The sequence below is a fragment of the Podarcis liolepis genome, assembly GCF_965112155.1.
Source record: "Podarcis liolepis genome assembly, chromosome: 2".
Classification (NCBI taxonomy): Eukaryota; Metazoa; Chordata; class Lepidosauria; order Squamata; family Lacertidae; genus Podarcis; species Podarcis liolepis.
This window is the reverse complement of record NC_139555.1, coordinates 33,624,541-33,650,780: the sequence shown is the minus strand read 5'-3', so window position 1 is coordinate 33,650,780 and position 26,240 is coordinate 33,624,541. Positions and strand designations below refer to the sequence as shown.

The window sequence follows — 26,240 nt, the reverse complement described above, 5'->3', positions numbered from 1 at the left end:
TTCGACTTCCAAGGTAAGACTGCACTCCAAACAAATAAGTGCACATAACTGACATCTAAGAACAGGCCCTTCATTTCTGATAAATCAGCTGACGTTGCAGCAGTGAGTCCTGGGTAGACCTGGCCTCTGAGAACCTTGTGTTCCAAGTCTCTCTCTCCTTCGTTTCTCAGTGGGGTAGATCAGTAGTCCAGCAACAGGAAGACCTAGCATCCAAACAATGTATTTCTACGTACCACTGCAGCCCTCAATCCTGTCCTTGGCTCCCTTCACCTGTTTGAGCCCTTCATTAATTGCACTGCATCTACAACCAGCTTCATAGCCCAGCCCCACCTGTTCTTCCATTAAAAAAAACCAAAACCTTTGACAAAATTGCAGACGGAGAGTACAAGATTTCAGTCACGCTGACACTTCTGCTTTTTGCTTCCGACAGCATTATGAGAAAATGAAACTGCTGCAATGGCCAGGGCAGGCGAAGGGAATCAGGGAGAAAGCAGAAGCAGAAGAAGCCTATTCACCCTAACTCATGGGGAGGGGGGGGGACAAAGCACCATAAAAGAGAAGTAGCCGTGCATTCAAAAGAGCAGGCACAGAAGAAAGGAGATCATGCAAGTCTGCGGCGATGGTCAGCATGCGGCAATGGCACTTCATTGTGGGAATGTTATTCTTCAACCTAAAAGGTGAGCGGTTTGTGTCTGCCTGTTTACCCTGAATGATCAGGGACACACAGGGTAAGATGTGAATTGGGGGTGAACGTGTGATTATTTCTGCAATTTAGAGGCAGCCTGACCCATACACAAGAGATATGTGCCTTCAGAGTTTGCCTTCTGGCAAGATGCAAGGAGTTGCAGCAATGCAAAAGAGCCAATTTTGCACTGGCTCCATAGCTTAAATTTATGGAGTGTGGGGTGGAATTTCAGAATTTAATGCATTCTGCCAATACCTTCAGGGCAGTGGGGGAGGGGGCTGTTAGGAAAGAAGCAGAGTAAAGAGAGCAATTCCCCCCTTGTCACAAGCTGCTCATCCCTGGTGTGGAGAGAGTGTCTCTCTCTACACACCAGGGATAGGCAGCTCATGACAAGGGGGGAATTGCCCTCATTACTTTGCAGAAATTGGTGTCGTTGACACAGGGCTGAAGAGATTGCACCCTCAGCACGACCATTTCTGCTTGCCTGGTGGAACAACCTGTCCTCTCCGTCCCCTGCACGCTGTTCGGTGGTTCCCCCAGCCACCCACCCGCCCTGAGCCAGTTTGGGGACGAGGCACGCAAAGGAAGGAGAGGAGGGAAAGCCCTGCTGCACTACTAGAAGTCCGTGGGTGGATCCAGCCCACTGAACTATCAGATGTGCCCAGCAGCCCCTACAGCTTTGTCTCCTGAGCTGGTTGGGGGAAATGAAGTGCTCTTTCTGGTCTAGAGGACCATCTTTAAATAGCAGTGCTTTATCTCCTGTTCTTGGCGCTGATGAATGACCTGTGCAAAGGAAAGGCAGCATTTCCAGGCACCCCAACCTCAGCGCTGGATTAGGGGAGGATGGAAATGCTGGTTGTGTGTGCATGTGTGTGCATGCGTGCACATGCCTGTCTCTGCTTGTGTGCAAGAGCGAGCAACTGTGTGAGTGTAAGATATTGCAGTGCAGTGGGGAATGTGCATGTGCAAGAATTGTGTGTGTGTGTGTGTGTGAGTGAGAGAGAGAGAGAGAGAGAGAGAGAGAGAGAGATTGATTTGTAGGTACACCGTATGTTTAGTGTGCATGCATGTGTGTGCATGTGTGCATCCATTAAGCCATGTCTACCGCTGGCATGTGGCATTTGCAAAGTTGGCTGACTATCAATAAAGGTTCTGGGCCCAAAAGGGTTAACTACCCTAGATCTAAAAAAATGAAGTTTAACACTCATTATCTTTCCATATGAAGATTAAGAATTTCCCAACAATTCACATGATCACCACCTCCTGCCAAATCCTAGGGACTGAGGGGTCTTCACCCCCCCAATAAAACAGTTGATGGGCATTGCCATTCAAATGGGGGTGTGTGCACATGCATTGTGTCATGTGATCAATTATGTGGGGCGGGGCTTCCCTGTCCCCCATATTTTATTCAAGTTGGTTGGCACATACACCCCGTAGCAGTGACTTTAGTGTATACCATCAACTCATCAATCATAGACCCCAATATGAATGATTTAGTAACTGCACCTTCCCTGGCCTGATCAGATCCCCCTCACTCGCTTGTTTATTGCCTCCATACCCAAAAGAGAGCAGAAGTCAGGGGCCAACACAGCTCCTGCTAGTAAAAACAGCAGCAGATTTAAGCCTTGCAGCGGGGATAGGGGAAACCTGTGGCCCTCCAGAAGCTGCTGTTAACTCCAAACATTAAGTACCATGAACTGACATGCCAGAAGAATAGAGGTGGGGTGGGGTGGATTATTGGAGTTCTGATCCAGCCACGAAGATGTGTAGAGTAATTTTATATTTTTTTCCTGTGATACCAGAAGGGTAACATTGGAGAACTAATGCCTCACTCCAGGTTTATTCTGCTTTTCAGGTTGCATGTCTGATCTGACTGGTCCTGAAGCACTGAGTGGATTTTTGGGCAGGTCACTCTCTGTGAGATGCAGATATGATGCTGGGTATAGAAAATATGCAAAATATTGGTGCAAAGGAAGTTCATGGAGCAATTGTATAACAGTTGTTCAGACGACAGGATCCGAAGAAGAAAAGACGGCTAGCAGACTTTTTATAAAGGATAATCATTCTCGTTTGGAATTCAGAGTCAGACTAGAGAACCTCACACAGCAAGATGCTGGGATTTACTGGTGTGGCATATCAAGAGCTGGCACTGATCCTGGATTCCGTGTAAATATTACTGTTCTCCCAGGTGAGTCCTGTTTCCAAGCACCACAGGAAACTCAAAAGCCAAATACAGCTAAAAGGGAAAGAAAACCTCAGAGGTGGACTACGTTCTGTGCACATTAACCCCAAAGGTGGTTACTCCTTGGTAAGCATGCATAGACTTGCAAATATAAAGGAGAGTTGCTACTTTTATACTTTAAAAATGACAGGCAGTGGATATTTTGATCATTTCTCGCTTTCCAGAATGAGGTTATTTTATCCTTTAAGCAAGGAAATAATGCTAAACGAAACAAATTTTGTTTTATGTTGTTGCCAGCTGAGATGGCCCAGTTGGTAGACCGTGAGTCCCTTAATCTCAGGTGCACATTGGGCAAAAAGATTCCTGCATTGCAAGGAGTTGGACAACTCTACAATTTTATGATGAAGGTACAGTCAAACCTCAGTTGTCGAACTTAATCCGTTTCAGAAGACTGTTCGACAACTGAGGATCAAAGGGCAGTCAGAAAAGTCAATGGAGAAAAAAGGGGGGGAAACTCCCCAGAAGCTGTTCAGCTTCCGAAAATCGTTTGAAAACTGGAGCAGTTACTTCTGGGTTTTCGGCATTCGGGAGCCGAAATGTACGATAACTCAGGCATTCAGGAGCTGAGGTTTGACTGTATAACATTCACATTAAGGAAATCTATGCTTGCAGAGTTGTCTTCCGCCATAGATTATCTGCCAGCAAGGCTGCCTGAACTGACTGGAATGAATACGAAACCTCAAAGGACATGCCTGCAACACAGTCATTTCCCAGGTTGACTGTACAGCAGCCCCATGTCAGCACATGAGAAAACCCAATGCCAGACTTAGGATTTCTCCCATCTCAAGTAAAAGTGTCAAACTGGGAGGAAATGTGCTTGGATAATTCCTACTAGAATTATCTACCCAAGTTGTTCCCTGTCACTCTGTGATAAAAGTGACCCTGAAGCCATTTGTATACCCCATAATAAAATGGATCAGGGCAACATGGATATTTAAAATAAATAAACTAAAACCCGCCACTAAAATTTGGGATCCCATCAGATCTCACAATTTCTGTGCTATGCTACAACAGGCATTTTGTTATTCACAGGGTGTTATATAGCATTGATCTCTCACGAAAAAGCTCACAGCATCTTACATTTGTTTAAAAACATTTGTTCACCCTCGCAGCACTTTCTTTACCACAGTGTAAAGGTAAAGGTAAATGGACCCCTGACCATTAGGTCCAGTTGCGGACGACTCTGGGGTTGCAGTGCTCATCTCACTTTCTTGGCTGAGGGAGCCGGCATACAGCTTCCAGGTCATGTGGCCAGCATGACTAAGCCACTTCTGGCGAACCAGAGCAGCACACAGAAACGCTGTTTACCTTCCCGCCGGAGCGGTACCTATTTATCTACTTGCACTTTGATGTGCTTTCGAACTGCTAGGTGGGCATGAGCAGGGACCGAGCAACAGGAGCTCACCCCGTTACGGGGATTCAAACCGCCGACCTTCTGATCGGCAAGTCCTAGGCTCTGTGGTTTAACCCACAGCACCACCCACATCCCTTACCACAGTGTAGAGTGAACGTATTGCTCCTGTATGGTAGCTTGAGAAAATGCTTTCTATTACATTGCAAGATTGATTATCAGCAACAACTTGGTAAGGAGGGGAGGGGGACTTGTCTTTTGGCTGCCCAGTGGATACCAGGCTTCCAGATGACCTGTTTATGGAGCATTCATCCTGACGTGCTTTCAGGGAGAATGGATGACCCTGGTTATTTGATGAGAATTCATTCCAATTTGTTCGCAGAGGGGTTAGATGGCATCGTGTCAAAGCAAGCGCCGTCCCACACTTTCCAATTGCATGTTGCCATCACTTTTCCTCGTTCCAAAAAGCCAGATCTTTTGGGAGGCATATTTGTTGCACGTGGCCTCCCAGTCAACTATCACTGTGCAACCTTAAGTTTATGCGTATGTGATTAAATCCCACCCCAAAATAGTGACTGCCTGGAAGCATCCACAGTCAAGAGGAAGCGTAAATAAGACACTAGAGGTTGAAACACTGTCCTGTTCTATTCTCAGAGGGTTGGTTTTTTTACTATGGTACGTGCGTCTTGCCAAGATTGTGGAATGTACTGCATGGCATCATAGTGAAAGTTGTTGTAATAAAACTCCTCCTCTGTAGCACAAATATATTTCTGTCAGAAAGGAACCTCCTTAATTCGTAAGATGCACTAGCTCAGTAGTTCATTTACCGGGCTAAAGTTGAGTAGAATTTCCCAGAAACTGAGCAACATGGGCGAGAAAGGGAAGTCTGGGGGAATCCCAGTACTTTGAAGTCACAAGCATCTGAGTAAGATGTTGCGGAGAGAAGCATCTCTCTTATGGTGTGGCTTCAAGGTGTTGTGTGTGTGTTGCCTGCCCCGTGTAATCCTTCTTTGCAAATCTCAAGTGAAGGAGCACAACATTTGAGACTGGTTTTTGGGGTGTGCTTTTTGGAACTAACAGCCCCACTCCCAATGCTCTCTAATGGTTGCTGGTAGGAATATTGTGTACCATGTGCACTAAGACATAGCACTGGTAGCATTCAGTGGAATATTCACAAAGAGCTAACCTACTGACCGGGTGTCTCGTTTCCCCCCCTTATTGGTAAGCATCTGCAGAGATCTCCACATCTGATCAGAGCAACATCCCCGGGGGAAAAGGTTTTAGGCCTCCTTGTCCCTAGGTCCCATTTCATGGATACAAATATGCTCTCCAGAAGCTGCTCTTAAGCCTTGTGGAAGTTAATGAGAGTGGTTCACTGTGGGCTCTTCCACACTTCTCTTTGTCCTGCAATTTCTTCCTTTTGGTCTTTTCTTTTGTCCCACTGTTTCCCCAGGAAAACCCGCTGAGGGCTCACTTCTGCTTGTCTTCTGCATAAAAAGCACAGGTTTTGCCTTTGCCCCGCAGCTTTCTCCTGGGAAAACAGCCCTCTTTAGTGCTAAATCGGAACGAAGACAATCTGTGGAAAATCCAGTTGTTATTTGTTCTGATTCAGCACTAAAGATTGGGTTTCCCCAGGAGGAACAGCAGGGCAAGCTGAAGTGGGGAGTAAGCCCTGAATTGGAACAAAAGTCGATCTGCAGAAAAGCCCAATTGACATTTGCTCTGATTCAGTGGTAACTACAGTGGTACCTTAGGTTACATACGCTTCAGGTTACAGACACTTCAGGTTACAGACTCCGCTAACCCATAAATAGTGCTTCAGGTTAAGAACTTTGCTTCAGGATGAGAACAGAAATCGTGCTCCAGCAGCGCGGTGGCAGCGGGAGGCCCCATTAGCTAAAGTGGTGCTTCAGGTTAAGAACAGTTTCAGGTTAAGTACGGACCTCCGGAACGAATTAAGTACTTAACCTGAGGTACTACTGTACCAAGTTTTCCCTGGAAAAGCAGTGGGACGAAAGAGAGACCTTTTGCACCCATGTCCAGAAGTCACCAATCAAAAGAAATGCAGATGAGACCTGTGAATCAGGCAAAATGCTCATGATTTGGTAAACATTTTGAAAAGGGGGAGGGGGGAGAAATGATTTCAGCCTGCTTCTAGCAGCAGACTGACCTGATCCAATATTCGCAGACTTGCTTGCTACTCAGAATGCAGCTCCCAGGAAGATTACGCATGTCTGAGAATTTTGCAATTTCATTTTGGTGCACTAAAAGTGCACATAAAAAGTTAGTTTTCAAGTTAAAAATGACTGTGTACTAAAATATGCATTTTGCATTGAAATGCATTGGGGAAAAAATGTGTATTTTTCACAAAAAAGCCCATATAGAATGCATACATTTTAAATGTGGACTTCTCTTCCATTCCTTCAAAAGATCTGCACAAAATGAGATGGAGCAGGACTATAACTGAGCACCAGCTAAACTGAAACAGGATGGAATTAGGCTGCTGAGTCCATCCTTAATCACCCCCCTACACTTCCTCCCTCAAACTATTTCAGCTGTTGCATGCCTCTTAAAGCTAATATTCTATAGAGGAGTGAAAAGTGACCTATGTGCAAATTTAGATATTAAGCTTGCCCTCAAAATTCAAACATTCCAGCTGTTGAGGAAGGAGAACAACTGTATATTAGTGATCACAATGCAGAGCCTTTTCTGCCACCTTCTCATGTTCCCGGCGGCAGGTAGACTTAACAAAAAATCCTGAATGTTTTCCTAATCACAGGTGACTCATGAAGTTTTGTTTTGTCAACACTTGCCGCTTTTATTAATGGTGCTGCTTTTTTTGTTGTTCCATTTTTTTCATGTTAATTTAAAAATTAACTATAGTTCAATATATTTTTTAGAATACTTTCACAAACCAACCAACCAACCAACCAACCCACAAGCAAACAAACACACAAGCTCTCTCAGTGTTGCAGAATGCCACAGAATATAAAATGCAGAAAAATAAAATAAAGGCACATTTGTGCTAGCTAGCTATTTATGTGAAGGAAACGAGTGGTTTAGATGCTGCAAGGGGAAGGAAGCAGCAGAACATACTGGGCAGCTGCAGCCACAGGAGAAGAACAGACAGCTTTCCTGGAGCTGAGTTTGTTTGCACAAAACTGGTTGGAAAGGGCTGTGGAGCAGCCATGCAGCAAGAAACCTAAAGAGTTATTAGGTATACCTGAAACACTTCTCTTTGTTTCCGGTGAGCAACTCATATTTCCCCCCTCCACGACATACTGCTTTTATGAAATATTAATATTCTTTTCATGACATCTATTTAACATTATTTTTTTAAAAAAACAAGAACAGAACACCAGAATTGCTTTCATCAGTGCCTTTTTTTAAAGACACCGAGAGAACCGGGGCAGAATGTCCATTTGAAGCTCCTCCCTGCCTTTTCCTTCTCACAGCACCTTGTGGCCCTCCATGCCTGGGGGGGCCCTCTGATAAGGTGAGCACTGGCGGAGGAATGGGGGTGTGGGGGGTGCAGTCCACCCCGGGTTTCTTCCCTGGGGGGGTGACATTGCTGTGCCACCTCCGGGACACTGGCCCCGCGGGCAGCTAGCTCCGCCCCTGAGTGCACAGCATGTGTGCCGCTCCGGGTGCCAGAGCAGCTAGTCCCGCCTCTAAAGGCGAGGAGCGTGGCAAGGAGCGAATGAGCTTTCTCAGGGGGGTCTCCTCTTTTGTGGAATGTGCTCCTCAGGAAAACACGCCTGTGGCACAATGCATTGGACAAGACACTCCTGTTTGCTCAGAATTCTGGTCTTTTAACTTAAGATTGCACAGCAATATAATTTGTGGCCTCTTTGTGCTCATCTCTTAGTGGAGTTGAGTAGGACCCCTCTTTATTGTTGTTGTTATTAAATTATTATTATTATTATTATTAACATCTGTTAGTCACTTTATCTTGCCCAAGGCAACTCAGAGCAACTTACAACCAAAAAAATCTAGCCAGCTTGCATTGCATAAAAGGTATGTCACAAAATCGGCGAACACAGGGTGTCCGTGTGGGTAGGAAGTGCCTTTAAGATACAACCTCTCACCTCAAGAGATTTGACTTCTAGAGCTCTGCAGGTTGCTAAGGTTGTTCAGTTGTTGTTGACTTACCAACTCTTGGAATCTTTATTTTATGGTGTTTCATTCTGTGTATTTAGTTTGAAATTATTCAGAGGATGTTTGATATGCTATATATTTGTTAGTCACTTAGGAAAGTGTGTGGTTGTTGTTGTTTTTTTTGGTAGAAATCAATGAATAAATGCAATAAATAATGACAGTACCTATTCAGAAGCAAGCCCTCACTGAGTCTCTGCCCACTTACCTGGGAGTAAGCCTCCCTGAATTCAGTGGGACTTATTTCTGTGTACATATGACTGCAGTATTAATGAAACTTATCCATGGTTGTATATTTCTAATTTTTTATGATTACTCCAAGATTATATTTTCTATCTTGTGTTGAATAAGAACACAATGCATGAAAACTGACACTGACTGACAGAATTCCAAAGTACGCCCCCCCCCTTGGCCTAATGTGCCTAGTGTTACTTTTCCATACAGAAGGAGAGGGTTGTGAGTGTTGTTTACTCTGTTCTTTTCAGGTCCTTTCTCTGGATTACCCATCATCAGTAATAGTACAGTGAGTGGACCTGTGGGTGGGTCGTTATCTGTCATATGCCGTTATTCAGAAGCATATGAATCCTATCTGAAATTCTGGTGCAAGGATCTGAATTACCAGTGCAAGAAAATTATTGAAACAACAGAATCATCTTCCCTAGTGAAACAGGACAGATTCTCTATCAATGACAATCGTAGCCTCTGCCTATTTACAATTATTACAGAGAACCTGACTCTGGAGGATATTGGGCAATATCGGTGTGGGGTAAATATATCACTTGGGTCTGATGATTATTTTCCAGTCACTGTGGTTGTCTTGCAAGGTAAGTTCTTTCCCTGACTTTTTGAGACAGATTTGGAAGTCAATATTCATGTTAGTACAAAAAACAAGGGGTACACGTTACGAGCTAAAAAGCAAAAAGTAGACAAAAGCATGCAAAAGGCTGATTCGAAAATTTAATTTATGTGAATAGTAGTGTTTTTGGCATCAGATGCTCATGAGCAAAAAACAGATGGGGTAGCTAGCATAAAGTTTTGTTGTTGTTGTTGTTGTTGTTGTTGTTGTTGTTTAGTCGTGTCCAACTCTTTGTGACCCCATGGACCAGAGCACGCCAGGCACTCCTGTCTTCCACTGCCTCCCGCAGTTTGGTCAAACTCATGCTGGTAGCTTCGAGAACACTATCCAAGCATCTCGTCGTCTGTCGTCCCCTTCTCCTTGTGCCCGCCATCTTTCCCAACATCAGGGTCTTTTCCAGGGAGTCTTCTCTTCTCATGAGGTGGCCAAAGTATTGGAGCCTCAGCTTCAGGATCTGTCCTTCCAGTGAGCACTCAGGGCTGATTTCCTTAAGAATGGATAGGTTTGATCTTCTTGCAGTCCATGGGACTCTCAAGAGTCTCCTCCAGCACCATAATTCAAAAGCATCAATTCTTTGGCGATCAGCCTTCTTTATGGTCCAGCTCTCACTTCCATACATCTACTGGGAAAACCATAGCTTTTACTATACGGACCTTTGTCGGCAAGGTGATGTCTCTGCTTTTTAAGATGCTGTCTAGGTTTGTCATTGCTTTTCTCCCAAGAAGCAGGCATCTTTTAATTTTGTGGCTGCTCTCACCATCTGCAGTGATCATGGAGCCCAAGAAAGTAAAATCTCTCACTGCCTCCATTTCTTCCCCTTCTATTTGCCAGGAGGTGATGGGACCAGATCCCAAATACATCCTTCATCATTGTACATACATATTGCATAAAGGGGACCAGGAAAGATTTTCTTCAGTGAGGCTTGTATGATCATAAGATTGTAATATGTATATACACTGATGAAGGATGTATTTGAAAACGGGTGCTTTATGCTAGCTACCCCGTCTGTTTTTTGCTCATTATCATTTCATGCTGAAAACACTCATATTCATGTTAGGGCATTGGGTACCAGAGGAGGGGGCCAAAGAACTGGCCCTCCCCACTTTTCCATTGCTATTCTCTGGATACAATGATTTTGCATTCAGTGGCTCAGGGCATTGATCCCACCTAATACAGTTGGTTCAAATGTTCAGGAAAAGGGCATTTTGCATTCATCCCAGGCCAACAGGCAGGAACTGCAGAGAACTAGGAGGCTGTATATTGAAGCAGCAGAAGCCTATGTCGTGTGAGGATGAACAACCTAAGAATGGAAATATACTTTGCAATCCAAAAAATTAAGTACTTGTCACACAACAAGCAACATCCAATCTCACATTACTGGAATTGCCCGAATGCTGGGAAGGAGCTACAGCTAGACCAGGAAGGTGGCGGCAGATGTGAGGAACGCCTGTCGCTCTCTGTTTCCCCAGGAAGTTCTCTTGCTTTCGTTGTACAATTCCTCACCTACCAAGCCATTGAAAAGCAAACTCAGTTGACCATAACCGTGTGTCAGACACATGACCATGGAAAGAGCTCTGCGTTCATAGCTGGAACACATATTGAATGTGGGACCATTGACATTTGCCTTCTGTCTTGTGCAATCGGTATGGGAAACTACTTTACGTTATGAACTCCCAGACCATGTTGGTCCTTGCTCAATAAATATATGTTGAAACAGTTCACAACAACTTGTTTCAAGCCGTCTACTCTTCATATTTGAATTCATATTGAGGGTGACAATTGCTCATGCACACCCTCCAACTGTCCCTATTGTAAAGGAACATTCCTGGATTTAAAGAAGTCATCCTGGCTTCTGATTGGATCACGGAATGTCCCAGGGATAAGTCAGTGCTTGAAGCCAGTGCTGGCACTTGCTGTAGTGCTGCGCTCTTCCATGAGTCAGCTGACTAGGGCCACACTCTGGCATCCCTATTTTCATCAGGGGAATGTCAGAGGGTATGCTAACATTGCTCTGATCTACCACCACTTCCCTCACTTCTGTACCAGCTTCCCTGTAGAGCTTTCTGTCCATTGTGCTTTTTTGATTTTGACTTCAAGCATTGCAGTACATGTGGATACTAGGCCCTGTGATGGGCAAGGATTACAGGTGTTTTGTTTTTTCTTCTTCTCAACCTTCTGCTCTGCCACTCTGAGGCTGGTGCCAGCATGAAGGCAGGTTACCTGACTCCGCTTTACCTGTGAGGCTGAGATCTGAGTCAGGCAACCTCATGCAAACAGTTGGCTGTGTGTAACATCAGAGGTTGCACAAGATTCTCCTCGCAATACTGTTCTTACCACAGAAGAGGAACAGAGAACTCATGCTAGTCCCCAGCCCCAGCCATTACACCGCTCGCATCAGTAAACGGTTCAAGTAAGCAGCTATTTGCACAGGAAAGAAGGCTGATGTATCGTCTAACCAGGGCTCCTTCCAGACTAAGCTATTTTATGGGCAATATTCAAACACAGACCAGGAAATTTAGGTGGCGCAACCATAGTGAGTTTCATGTTTCTCTGCAACAAATCCACTCTCCCGGCAATTTGACTTTTTGAAGGAAAGAAAATGCACTAGAAAGTGTGCAGTAACACGTAATTTGACTTGACGTCATACAACTTCCCTGCAAAGGATTACGAATGACTGCTCAATGAGCAGCTGACATTGTATAACCTCCTTGCAAAGTTTATGCAAACAGATTGGGATGAATGTTCAACTAATTGGCCATCTGGAAGTGCCCTGGCTCTTAGAAACTGAGTGAGGCTCGGTTTCAATTATGACAGATGTAGGCGGCCGTCCAGAGGAACTGGTGGACTCATGATGCCTTCACACATGCATTCTTGACTGTACAATATAATGGTATATACATATAGAGAGGTGGGATGAAGTCTGTGTTTTTGTCTCTGTTTTAGAGCCTCTCATTACTACAGTAGCAGCAGCAGCAGTAACTACCAGAGGCCCAGACTCAGACTCTGAACCACCAGGGTAAGGACGGAACAACAGATGTCTGTCAAAATGCTGGTGTAGGGAAATCTAAGGCTCATTTCCATTTGTGGTTTCCAGCTTCTGTTTGCTTCTGCTGTGACACAGTGCTGCTTTGTGTAAGGAGCAAAAGGCTAGCTAACCACTGAGCAGTCCATGAGAAGTATTTCACATGTTATGTTAATTCTGACACGGAACAGAAAACATTTGTTCTCCTAATTGCCAATTGGGAATTTTGGCAGGATACTTTCAGAGCAGGGGTGAAGAACCAATGATCCTCCAGATGTTGTTGGACTACAGTGGTGCAGTAGTTAGAGTGTTGGACCAGGGGCCAGGAAGACCAGGGTTCAAAACCCCACTGAGGGATGAAGCTCAGTGGATGTCCTTCAGCCAGTCACATCCCTCAGCTTAACCTACTTCACACCGTTGTTTTGAAGATAAAATCGGGAGGCGAGAGCCATGGATTCCACCTTGAGCACCTTGGAGGAAAGTGGGATCTAAGGGAACAACTAAATTATTTCCAACATCCCTGATCATTGGGCAATGCTGGCCAATGAGAGCTGAAGTCTAACAATATCAGGAGGGCCATTGGTTTCTCCATATGTAGAAGGAAAGAGATCTGCAAGAAGAAGGGAGAAGGGGCATTGGAGATGTCAGTTCCCAGTCACGCAGCAGCAAAAGTAGGGAGTGGAGTTTATCCTTCCCCTTTATCACAAACCGAAGGGGTTTCTCTCTTGCGGAGGATCATTCAGAGCTTCCAAATTCTATCCAGCAAGGTCCCATTCACATTGCAGAGCTATGTGCCAAAGAACAAGCAACAACCAATGCATCATGTTTCACATACTTCCTGCCTTTTTCATATCCCAGCCTTTTCATCACAATCCTGTTGCCGGTTATTTTTCTGGTGCTGGTGGTGCTCTTAGTAGCAGCCTTGCTGCTAATGCGGAGCCTAAAGAAGCAAAAAGGTGAGTGGATGTGTGCAGGAAGTCCCTGCATTTTATCTTTCCTGTCTCATCCTTTCTGTCTGCCCCTACCTTTCCATCTCCCATGCCTCTCCACTGTCGTTTCTGGTTTCCTCCATATTTTCAGGTCTTTTGAACTTTGCGTGACCTCAGACTCCTGAAATCTGGTTACGTGTCTGTTAAAAACTGACTGAAGACCTCCAGTGCAACCCTGTATATGAGCTATCCTACCGGGCTGGCACTGGAGTGGGACGTCATTGTTTTCCGCACTTTTTTACTTGGTTGTAAATTGCGTTGGAACTTTTTTTTTTTTAGTGGGCAGCAATACACAAATTTAATAAGCTTAATCTAACAAAGTGGTGTGGAATCTTATGTTTTTAAACTGATTATACTGCTGTTCAAAGCCTGCCCTGGTCTCTACTACAATGAAGGGCCTGCTCAAAATATTTTAAATAAGTGAACAGATGCTTCCTTTGGCTGAACTTGTATACAGTCATAACTACAGTTAATATATTTCTCCAGCTATAGCCACTCAATGCAGCTTTAATTGCCCCAATATCACACCCAGGAGCTACTTATGGAGGCCTTGAAAATTGTTTTATTTGTGGCTACCTAAAAGTAGCAGTGCAGAAGAGCAGATAGCAGAAGTGAAACTTTCTGAAAAAATAAACTGGGTTTCTAAAGCACGTTGCTGTTTAGGTGATGCTGTGCTGAGGCAGAGGAAGGAGGTGGAAGAACAGAACAGCCCCTTCATGCAAAACATCTGCCTCAACCCAGACCAATACAGAAGTTGGATTAGGAGGGCTGAGGAAATCTGTACCCACTTTCCACAGCCAGCTACCCACATCTCCTTTGAGAACATTTCCTTCCTGCTATGTGAAGATACTGTGGAGATGCTCATTCTTTCCAAATGCTTGTTTTCCTATTTCCCTGACCTGCTTTTAAAATGAAATGGGGAAAAAAAATAGTTTTAAGACACTGATGTGACATTGCAGCCTATCTGCTATCTTTTCAGCTGCCAAAGCATGTGGGGATATCCTCCTGTCTACGGTAAGTGGCAAAAGGACCCTTCCCTTCCCTTCCCTTCCCTTCCCTTCCCTTCCCCTTCCCCTTCCCCTTCCCCTTCCCCTTCCCCTTCCCCTTCCCCTTCCCCTTCCCCTTCCCCTTCCCCTTCCCCTCCCCTCCCCTCCCCTCCCCTCCCCTCCTCACTTTTGCCTTCAACCTCAGCAGGCTTGCTGAACCAAATTCTTGCTCTTCCCAGAATGCTAAGAGTAGTTTCAGGGAACATTCACTTTAAAAGGCCACTTCCCTTGACCCACGCTGATCCACTCCCAGGACATCCTGTTACAACTTCTGTGGAACTCGGTACAATAGGGTACCATTTTCTTTCAGGTAGCTTACTGTGGTGCTATACTCAGACAGTTCTTGCACCTGTTGTAAACTAAGATTGCAGGCGATAGCTCCGTGTGCGTTTTTTTGGCCACGTGCAAATGTCTTGGGGAAACATATGCTAAGATAATGCTACAGATACAAAGGGGTATGGGGGGGGGTCTGCTCAAAGATACCAAATGGGACACCGTGTTGTTTTTGGTTTAATTTCAGGCTCCTAATCGTGCAGAAGGCAATACTTCTGGTAGAACTGAGAAGCCAAAGCAGAGACCTCACCACAAGGCAGCTCCGCCCAGCTCCCACCAAGCAACAAACCACACAGAAGAAGTGGAATATGCAACCGTGATGAAAGCTTCGACTTCTGCTTCTCAGCCAGAGGTTCTTCCCTTGAGTAGAAAATTTGCCAATGCTTTTTGCTCTTTTTATATCCCACCTTTGATCTCCACGCACGTTAAGGGGGCAGCGCCTAAAAACTTACATCATTTTTGAGCGCATGACAAAGGCAGTTTTGGAAAGACCCCTGTTGCTTCGTGCAACTGATTTCCCAGTTAGTGATTCACAAAGAAGCCTGGGGAAATGCATACGCCATAAATTATAGCCCAGACCACGACCACCACCTAGTAATAGGTTTCTCAAAATATATGCCTCTGTTAGTAGTGCAAAATTGGTCTTAGTTCATTTTGGTCTGCATTAAGTCTGGCGATGCCAGGACTGCATAAATAGTAGGCAAGATCCACACGAGCTCTCTTAGGTCCAACACAGGAGCATGTCAGTTACTATGCATGTGCCCCAAAGTGTGTCTGTCACTGCTTATATTGGACTTTAAAGACACATTCGGTTGTCCTTAAGTCACAATGTGGCGCTGCAGTCGACAGAGGTTTTTCCATGTTGCAACAAACTCCCAAAAGAGTGGGCCAAAGCAAATTTGGGTGGATGTTGGTTGCAACGCCATGCATTCCCCACCATCCCTTTGGGTCTTCCTTCTTCTGAAGCACCGCTATTGGTCAAAGCTAGACATGGGATGCTGAGTGGCATGAACTTCCATGGCAATAGTACTCCCTCATGGCAGAGAGATCATGCATGTTTACTCTCTGTTCCACAGCAGTGATGACTAGAGTTTCCAAGCCACTACTAGCAAATTCTGCCAAAGTACAATCTTGCAATATGTTATGCAAACCAAGAGTGTGTGCACTTGTGTTGCACATTATGGGATTATCCTGCGCTTCCTCCAAGGAACAGGATCTTTGACAGGCTCTGAGAGGCTTGTGGGTTGACTGTCGTTTGAGAGCCTGCCTCCCTGCTCTTTCCATTGGAATAGACTGTTTGCCAGTGTTGATGAGATTCTCCCTCCATGTTTGAGACTTGGGGCTCCCTGTCAGATAGGCTATGCTGAGAGAAATTAGAACCCCCCAGTTTTCTGGGGTTTGGGTCTGACTCTCCCCAGTCCAAATAGAACACACTGCCCATTATAACAGGGATGGAGAACCTGTTTTAGCTGGAGGCCCACATTCCCTTCTGCACAAACTACTTGCGAATTTTACCTTGTTTCTGCACACCCCTTGCACACCTCCAACCAGGCAAGCAAGAGGCATAATCGGAGTTCACGGACATATGCCAGCCGGACAAAAACACTCAATGAGAATGCAAAGCTTAGCCAGTAAGTGGTGTGGCCTGGGGACAGTCCCAAGGGCCAAAAAGAGAGGTGTGGAGGGCCACATTTGGCGCCTGGGGCTGAGGTTCTCCACCCCTGCACTACACAACGCTGCCTCCTCGCACCCTGCAATGCTTTCTCTTCTTGCAATAGTCCCTGCCTCCTTGACCAGTGCTGTTGTTGTTTTTTCACTTTCTAGGTTCCTACAGCTACAGAACAGGTATCATACGCCTCCTTAAGTTTTCAAGGTCCAGTTGAAGAAGCTACGTACGCCAATATGTAGTAGGCACCCAAGTTCAAATCCTGATAACTATCGAGTACTGTGAACTGAAAAGGAAAAATAGTTGGGACCTTCCTCGTGGAACACTTTCCCTTTCTGCTCCTCTCCCCTTCCAATAATGGACTGTTGCAACACCTTGTCACTTATAGGGGTATGACTGGACTCCACACACTTGATCCCCAGTGGCCTGTGATGAGTTGTAGCTGATCCTTACCACTGCAGGAACCTCAGAAGAAAGCTACAGTCAAGAAGCCATGTTAAACTAAGCCTGCCTGCCTGCCTGCCTGCCTCAAAGGAGCAGTCTAATAAGCTGTGATGCTTTCATAGGTCCCTGACAGGGATGGAACAAGCTCATGCCTGGTTTGCTTGAGTTCTTTCCTAAGGCCATTCCATTTTTGTGCTTATTTTTTTTAACGACAGAAAATTATTTAAATGTTTTATCACAAGATAATATTTAAACACATTCTATTTCATTGCAAACATTTGGAATCCTAAAGTATACATTTAAAAAGCCTGTGCGTATTTTTTAAATGTATCTATAAACCAAGAACTAGATCGCAAATCTGAAGAAGTGCAAAATCTATGGGGTGATCTGGATGGGGTGGATCAGATCAAGTTGCATTGGAATCAGCAGAAATCAGACTTCTCAAGCATCCCTTGCTCTCCACACCATTTCTCTTACATCAATGAGTTTTACGTTCTGCCATGATATTGTACGACCGCTGCTGTGTGCTTGCCTGTGAGTCCATTGTTATCTGTAAGGTACCTTTGATATCAAGAGCCAATGAAGTATCACAAGCTGTTTGTAATCTGTGTGCATTTCTGCATGATTGTTACTGTGGTGCTTATTCGAAACTTCAGAACTGCTGTTGGGAAATTCTCCTGGGATGGGTGCAATTAAGAAACAGGACACAAGTGGTTTCTGATAGTGAGACAACCAATCAAAAGCTAAAGTCTGGAGTGGGGAGGAGGAGAGGATATGCTCAGCCTGGAGGCTCAGAACAGTTCTTCATTGGTGGGTGCTTGCTGGCTGGGGGATTGGCCTGTCTGCAGAGAAAGTGGAAGTATCCAGGCACTATTGCCCAAGAGGCTGTTTGGAAATATCCATGGCGGCGTGAGCTTGAATTTCCTTCTGTAATTGGGAACAGATACTCTGTTAAGTTGCTCCTTACTTGAAGAGGATGCTGGATCTTGTGAATGGCCCCAGGAGTCCTCATTAAAGCAGGCAAAACTGAATCAGCAGAATACCGAATCCGTAAAGAGCCAGGTCTCCCTGCTCAGGAAGCCCCTTCCTTGTGCGTATCATTTTAAAAGCATATTGCATTCCCATACTTCGCTTACTGAAAACATCCCTCTTGCTACTTAACCTGGGAGGCACTAATGGTGCAATCTTTTATGCATATGCACCCAGAAATAAGTCCTATAGTCTTCACACTCTAGTACAGGGGTAGCCAATGTGGTACCCTCCATGTATTTTGTTCAACTACAACTCCCATCATCCCTCCCCATTGACCATGCTGCCTGAGGCTTATGGGAATTTGTAGTCCAACATCTGGAGGGCACCTGTAAGCTATCCCAGCCCTAAGTAAGTACATCAGGAGTGCAGGAGGCTGCTGCTACCAATGACAAGCTGGGTTTGGACCTTCAGAACTCACTCCACTTGGTCCTATAGCCTGCCCTGCAGTATTGAACTCACGCTCCCATTTCCCTAATCATCACACACTTACCTGGGAGTGTGTTATTTAACTTAGTAGACATGTATAAGATTGTCCTGCACAGTTTCCTATTTCAGCCAGAGGTGAAAACTAAATCCCGAGTACTCAAATGCATTAGAAGCATTACATCAGCTTCAAAGGTGGAAAGAAGCAATGATCCCGACTGGGGAAGAATGGTAAGCCAAACTGCTGGATTATGCCAAAATGGCTAAACTAACTGGGAGACTCAGGAATCAAAAAGATATAGACTTTCAATTGTGTCCCTCTCTAGGTGTACAATTGAAAGTCTTTATCTTCTTGATTCCTGAGTCTCCCGGTATGGTTCCCCTTTATCACATAGACAGCCCAACAAGACAATGACAATAATCCGCCAACAGCATACAAATCAATATGGCTAACACCCACCCACCCCACTCACACATGAAAACAAAGATTACCACAACCAATCACAAACAAACAGCCACACCCTAGGCCAACCCCAATCTCTCTCACCACCAAAGAAACACAAGTGAACAGCAGAGAACCTGCACAAGCAACGCTGACACCAAACCCTACATACATTAAGCAAAATAGAAACATCGCCGCCCGACCCCAACCCCACTCATCTCCCCCCCTCCACCCCTCTCCCCCTTTTCTTCCTAATGTCTCAACAAATGAAACTGATTTGTAAAAATGTTACATGGAAAAAATACAAGAAAGAGACATTACACATACTTCTGTAAATCAAGAAAATCTTTAATAAAAATACAAAAAACAAAACAAAAAAAGAAGATATAGACTTTTTTTTTAAAGGGGAAAAAATTATAACCTATCTAGGAGACCATTGTAAATGAATTAAAACATTACAAGTGATTTTTAAAGTCCGGCTAAAGTAACAAAGTTTATGGATAATTAAGAAAAATGAAAAATATGGAATCTGCATTGATGTGTAGACTTGGGAAAATAGTTATTAGGATCCATGTAAGGGATGGAGGCGGGAGTCAAGAGAATCTAATGAAAGCATTATATAAATTTGTAAAAATCAATAAAAATATTTTTAAAAAATTAAAAAAGAAGCATTACACCAGCTTCTTTCCTCCGCCCTTGTTTTCTACAAGAAACAAAACCCCATTGGGCCATTTTTCTAATCCAGGGGCTCCTCCGGATTACCTATTTATTGAGCACGCACCCCAATTTGCTTTCACAAAATTTGTGGGAAGATGATAGATCCATTGTTTATTGGGCTTTTGTTCTGATGGCAGACATGAGATGGCATCACATTAAGCAATTGTTACCGCACTTTCCAGTGTACTTTGCTATCATTTTCTTACTGCAAAAACTTGGGGGGGGGGTATTTTGCTTTTTTGCTTCTTTTTTGGAAGTGGGTCTTCCACAGAAGAGCACCAGATCCACTTTCATTGCGCAACTAAAATTTGTTGGTACAAAACTGAATCTGGCCCACAAGACAGTGACAGCCTGGAAATGGCTCAGGAACATTCTTGTGTACAACACACTGAAGGAACGCTTAGTACTTCAAGCTGATTGGAGAAGGCAGACAGGAACCATATTGGCTGGGGCTGATGGGAATTGTAGTGTGGCAACATCTGGAGGACCACAGGTTCCCCACCACTGAAAGAAGTAAAGACCTCTGGAAAGCAATGCATGGTAGCAGGATACAGGCAGTGGTTGCATGCACCCAGCCTATACCTTCAAAGCACATTCAAAACACAGCCTTTCCCTCAAAGAATTCTGGGCACTATAGTTTACCCCTCACAGAGTTAGAATTCCCAGCAACACTCAACAAAATACAATGCCCAGAATTCTTTGAGGGAATTGCTGTGCTTCAAACAGTATAATGTGCACATAGCCAATGTTTGCGTGGACAGGCGGAGTACCCCCCAACTCCCCCAGTTGACCCCCGAGTGGAATAATGACTCAAGACAACGTGCTATGGGATTAAAATTGGCCACAACTTTATTAAATTGAGCATATGTTCAAGCAGAGAGCTGTTGGAGGGGAGAGCAATGACAACCACTCGGCTTATGGCCAATGCCTCCCCTCAAGACCCCTTTAACGGGGAACCCTGTGATCACCACCACAAGGGGGATGTGGGTCACCGCTTCACGCCCCCCTCCATTTAGGAAGATAGACTAAAGGATTCCGCCCAAGGCCTGAAACCTCCAGGTATCCAGCCCGGGGAGAATGAAGCCAGGAGCCGCATTGGGATCCAGGGGGGCTGCCTGCGACCACACAAAAGGCACCCCCCATTTGATGTGGGGAGCGGTCTTTGTATGTGGGCTGTCATTCATTGGTGCCAAGGCGTCCAAGAGAAGAGGAAGAGAAGAACTACAGTTTGTTCTCTCCCACAGCTATTCAAATGTGTGGTGATTTTTCAGCCAAGAAGAAAGGGATCACATGACAGGAGGGACTTGATATTTGCGTGTTCCTCTGTGCAACACATTGCTGCACTTTCAAGAGGACTGATAAAAATCAACTGGCTGCTCTCCAGCTGTATCGATAAGAGCTGGAAAATATTCCGCAGCTTCTCTGAATGGTGTGGGGTTCAGTCTCCCATTATTTACCCACAGTTCACTTACACGATCTGGATCGCTCTGTCACCAGGGTGGCTTTCAATATTCTGTTCCTTAAATATTAATCAAAACCATTAGCTCTCAAATGAATGGAAATTGCATGCATGCAGGGCTCATAAATTCTTTGGAAGAGATGGGAAACCAAACATCAATAGTATATTTATATTTGGCCCATGCATACACTATTAGCCGGCGTAATGACTTAATAGTAGGCGGCTTGTTGTACTAGAGTTAAAACAGCTTCCAATATAATTCCTCTGAACGGAAAAGATAGGTAGGCAGATGGCAGCTCCCAAATATATTACAGTGGAATAACTGCTACTCACGTCCTTGTTTGGCTTGACAGCAAGCAATCGGCATGAACCCCACAAGGGAATTATATGAGCCAATTCTGGGTTTCAGGTTTCTCCTATTCTGACAAAGTAACCCTGACAAATTCAGAGTTTACATGTCTAAGAATTGCCACCTCTCACTGTGTTCCCAAAAGGTATAAATTTAATCCCTGGGAAACAGGCTGTGAAACTGACCATGGCCAAAGACGGAACAATAAAGGTTGTGTGACTCAGGCCTGCAAACAGGTTCTGATGCAAAATAGAGCAATTAGGTTTTTCTGCCTCTGTTTTGGAAGACATGCCCCATCTGCAGAATGTTGCCATCATAACCCTCCCTGCCTGTAGACTCCCAACTGAGTACATTACTCCCAAGTGCTCCACAGACATTATATGAGAGAAGCTCACAAAGCCCTGAAATGTAGACCAGTTTTATCTACATACATGGATGGTTGAGTCAATAATGGCTCATTTAAGCCACTCCTGCAGGGCTGGGGGACCTGTGGCCCTCCAGCTGTTGCTGGGACTACAACATCTATCATCCCTAAATACCAAGGATTCAGACACAAAATCTCTCCCAGTCTTACCTGGAGATTCAGTACATTGAACTTGGACTTTTGCATGGAAGGCAGATGTTCGGCCATAGAGATACAAACTTTCCCCTAAAGAGAAAGCTAGCTACTTCTTTGACCTTCTCACTGTAGGGTGTGAAACACAGAGCAGTCAAATACAACGTTCCTAGAGTGGACATGAAGAGGGATGTTTGTCCAGCCAGTAGATAAACTTCCTGTTTCCTCCTGGGCTGGGACAAACTTCCTCTACATGTGACCAGAGGTAGGCATGACCTCACCTGTGCAGGTAACGAAAGCACAGGGCTGGCCACAACACCTCTCTCTTCTCCATTTTGCTTTCGTCAGCCTGAGATGCTCTCTTGGCCAAGAGAGGACAAAGGAACTATCTCCTTATGGGATAGATTCCAAGTGTAACTTAAGTCTGCCTTCTGGGATCCATCTGTGAACAGAAAATGTGAGTAAACTAATTTATACCTTTTATACAACACTGTCACGTCCCTTCCTTTTAGGAGGGAATAAAGGGGAATTACCAGGAAACTTATTTTAGAGGCTTAAGCAAGCCTGGCAAACCTATCCACTGTGTAAGTTTAAAAGGGGAATGTTACTCTGCTAAATTATAGAACTTGTTAACGCAAGTTGGAAAGGATATAATTAAACAATATATCCTTTCCTGCCTCCCTGAACATTCCTACACTCACCCTGTACCTCCAGCATGTCCCAATATCTGCCTCCACCACCCTCTTTTATTCCATTACCATGTGGGTGTACCAGTTTTAGCATTTTCAAGCTATGCTCATGTAAAAGATTTAGTAGCAATCCCATCCCCATTCAGCTCATGTAACTCAAGGACAGAACCGCACTGATATTTCCCAAATTCTCCAGCTTAATGGGACTATAGATCAGATTATTTGATGTCCAGTCATGGATGTCAGTTCACAGTCTTCCTTGTTCTCAGCTTCACAAATTCCCATTTTGACATAATCATCCAGTGTCGACATGCACATTTTACATTGCTACCAAATCCCAGAAACCCTGTATTTGGGGACAGCATTGTTATGGGTTTCCCATGTGGTTGTTATGAATAGGCCTAGCACTCTGGGTTTGCATTAAGGCAAGAAACCTTTTCCTTCTGCCCAAAGTTACATTGCCTCAAGGGTAACCTGTCAGCAGGATTGAATCAGTAGTGGGTGGCTTAAGGCAATGCCTGGACAGTCTTGTACTTGACAATGGAATGCTAATAGCCCAGGAGAGTCTCTCTGTAGGAGCTAATTGTTAGACAATTGTTTCTTGGTACAGAGAGCTTGGAGCATCCTGAATTACAGAGAAACCTCCGAGATTCTGGGAGGTGACATACTCACCTACCCAGTAAAGACTAATTGTGTGCATGTGTGTTTGTGCATGCAGATGTAAGGCAGACCCTCCAAGTGTTCCTATTTTCCAGGGACAGTCCCAGATTTAAAGAAGCCATCATGGTTTCTGATTTGACCCCCAGAATGTCCCACTTTTCCTTAGGGCATCTCTATTTTTGTTGGAGAAATGTTGGCGGCTATAACTATAGGAGAGGAGATAAAACATTTAGAAGATATTGGAAGACAGCCCTGTATAGGCAAATTGTTTTTAATGTTTGTTTTATTATGTTTTTATATATGTTGGAAACTGCCCAGAGTGGCTGGGGCAACCCAGCCAGATGGACAAGGTATAAAGAATAAAATTATTATTGAATTGGACATTCCTATTTTCATCGGAGAAATATTGGAGGGTATGGTAAGGGAACAGAAGAGAAACTGCAGTTTTGAGGCCAGGTAAACCTGGGAGAGATACACAGAGAGGGATGAGCTGATTTAAGGGTTCTGTAAGGTAACAGGTGCTCTGGTCCATGGGGTCACGAAGAGTCGGACACGACTAAACAACTAAACAACAACAACAAAGGTAACAGGAGATGGGATGGCAGTGTTGCTGCCTCTCTGAAGAGAATTTGTTGCCGGAGTGTTAAGCTGTCTGCCTTTGCCTATGCTCAACCTGCATATTTGTAAATAAACTCACACAAATCCAGATCATGGTATATGTTGCCTCCCCTTCAGGAACTCCACATTAATCATAGTAGTGGTGCACACCAAATATTTTTTGTGCGCTTGTATTTTTTTTTAATTTTAAGTTTTTTAAACTGCTTTAAACTATTTTAAATTGTTGTAATCTGCCCTGGAACCTTAGGGTGGGTGATAAATTAAAATCCTCCTCCTATTTTTCTGGGCAGCGCTGGTGCAGAATCCCAGCCCTTCTTAGGACTGACATCAAGCCCAAGATAGAAAAATCCAGGTCATTGCACACAGACTCATGTAGGATTGTGGCACTGTCACAGTCTCCCTGCAGGACAAATGCACAAACATTTCCACACAGTTTCATTATTACGTACAGTATAGCTCTCTCCTTAATTTTGTCTTCTCCCGCTACAAAATATAGAGTTGTAAAATTGAACACATGAAGCCACCTTTGGTAAGCAGAAAGTAACACACAGTGCTATACACAACCTTTGGTTGAACTTCGTTATATTATTCAGAATTTTATTTTTATCACCGAATCATGCAGTTCAGTCAGGTTTTTCAGCTGCAAACTGCAGTTTCTCCAGAAGAAGGAAGAAAGGGAGATGCTAGGAGGGAACGTACAATCTAGCCTGCAGTTCTTCAGATGTCTTAAGACTTCCTCATATTCTCAAGGTGGTTTACAAAATGAATACAATTAAAATGGAAAAGCAAAAACAAAACAAAAACCAAACCCACAATGAACTAAAAGGGCACAAAATAATAACGTTCTAACTTTAGGTGTTGACACGATTTTACCGCCATCTTTTAAATGCTAGGGGACATGTTGCAAGGGGGAGAAGAGGTGATTAATAGTAAGGTATCCTTTAATTGGAAAGGGCTGTTGCTCTGCAGTAGAGAAGATACTGGTCACCAGATAGTCCAGCTTGGTATATGTTCTGATTTGCTTTGACTAATGCGGTGGTTCCCAACCTATTTTTGGCCATGCCCCACCTAAGCATCTCTAAAATCCTGATTCCCCACCCATCCCCATGACATATAATTCTTATTATTCAAAAAGTGAACTCCTATTCATGTGGAGGAAGCCTAAAAGGCTATTATCTGTTAATAACTCATTCTGGAATTGCACCCCTTAAAAATCAAATTGCCCCCCCTGTGGGGTGCGTGCCCCATGTTGGGAACGACAGGACTAATGGTTAGGCATTTATGTATTTATTCAGTAACTAGATAGGCAACCCTTCAGTATGAACTTACAAGGCAGTATCTAACTTAGAGTAAATTAAACAAAATACAATAAAAGTCAAATGCAACACAAATGACACAACAGTAAAAGCAGCATCCATAAAATCAGCAGAATCAATAAAACTGAGCAGAGCCATAGTCCCATTCTTCTCCATTCTACACAATAACATCCGCGTAGCTGGCAACACAGTGAGATATCCCATCTCATCTCACCTGACCTATATAAAAAACCAGTGCTACCCTGGAAGCATTCATTCCTGGTTTCCTGCTACACAGTGCCCAAGATCCTAACATTAAGTCCCACCAGATGAAGTTGGCATCAGAAGTTTCCATTTGATTGGGCCACATACTTAGAGTTTGTTCCCAGTTTGCTCGTGAAACATAAGCCCTTCAGTGTGCTCTGCTTACCTACCATTCTTGCAAGCTCATTTGCAGTGTAATAGGCAAGAAAAAAAGTGAAGGAAAAGTTGCTGGAAATCGAGCAGGAACTTGCACTTAAATAAAATGCATGCACCAGAATATATAGCATACAGTGGAACCTAGCGGCAGTATTTCCATTCGGCCAATTCCCAGAGGACAAGAGTGTTCTTTTAATCCTAGAGTTTCTTTGGCACTGGATATAAAGCTGCTGAACCTTAATTCCTTAGTCCTGGAAGCTGCATTGGCAGTTTCACTGCAGGGTTGAGCCAGCTTTGTGATATCAAATCATTATAAGTATTCCTTTCCCAGTTATGCTCCAATATGAGCGCTTTCCTCGCTGGTACCAAGACACCAGAATTTATAACCCATTTACAACAAATACACGAAGCACAGAAAAATGACAGGTCCAGTGCAGTCTAATGGGGCCTCCATACTGAAGAACTTGCAAGTGGCAGGTAGATTCAGTTGTGCTCCTGACAGTCACTGCATTGATCCCCATAGGAAACACTGCTTGTCCAAATTGGCTGGCTATATTAGTGCAAGAGTTATACCACTGACCTACCACCTCGGAACCATACACTGTGCAATGGACCACACAGAGGAAGATGAGGCTCTAGATCTGCTTGTGGGGGAAGAACTACTAAGACCTTCTTCAGGATCATCTGGCTGGAGGACACAACTCTACCACCCCCCTCTAATTCAGAGGGTGAGTCTCCCACAGCGCCCATCTCCCCAGACCCAGAGAACCTGAAGACTGCAAAGAAAGATG

The 26,240-nt window shown here is 44.4% G+C and overlaps 2 protein-coding genes and 1 long non-coding RNA gene across 5 annotated transcripts in view; 2 read left to right on the top strand and 1 right to left on the bottom strand.

Moving 5' to 3' along the window:
* Window positions 1-26,240, top strand: part of LOC310699462 — a 222,481-nt gene that overhangs the window by 150,992 nt on the left and 45,249 nt on the right. The window lies entirely within an intron of this gene.
* The window catches only part of RAB37 (RAB37, member RAS oncogene family), a 69,345-nt gene that overhangs the window by 38,674 nt on the left and 4,431 nt on the right, over window positions 1-26,240 (bottom strand). The gene's annotated exons all lie outside the window — the stretch shown is intronic.
* On the top strand, window positions 274-19,207 carry LOC310699412 (CMRF35-like molecule 8). Of its 2 annotated transcripts, XM_083487245.1 has the most exons (8): window positions 274-677; window positions 2,541-2,873; window positions 8,919-9,257; window positions 12,233-12,305; window positions 13,170-13,267; window positions 14,280-14,314; window positions 14,867-15,031; window positions 16,504-19,207. In XM_083487245.1, the coding sequence occupies exons 1-8, from the start codon at window positions 620-622 to the stop codon at window positions 16,585-16,587; spliced, it is 1,185 nt and encodes a 394-aa protein (XP_083343371.1). In that variant the 5' UTR covers window positions 274-619; the 3' UTR covers window positions 16,588-19,207. The 2 variants fall into 2 exon arrangements, with proteins under 2 accessions (XP_083343371.1, XP_083343372.1); XM_083487246.1 differs by lacking the exon at window positions 8,919-9,257 and having other exon boundaries at window positions 290-677; window positions 16,504-17,393.

Coding starts and splice junctions, on each gene's coding strand:
- LOC310699412 (XM_083487245.1), top strand. CDS start 620: ATGGTCAGCATGCGGCAATGGCACTTCATTGTGGGAATGTTATTCTTC. Junction 14,315..14,866: donor GGGATATCCTCCTGTCTACG/GTAAGTGGCAAA, acceptor GTTTAATTTCAG/GCTCCTAATCGTGCAGAAGG. Junction 15,032..16,503: donor CTTCTGCTTCTCAGCCAGAG/GTTCTTCCCTTG, acceptor TTCACTTTCTAG/GTTCCTACAGCTACAGAACA.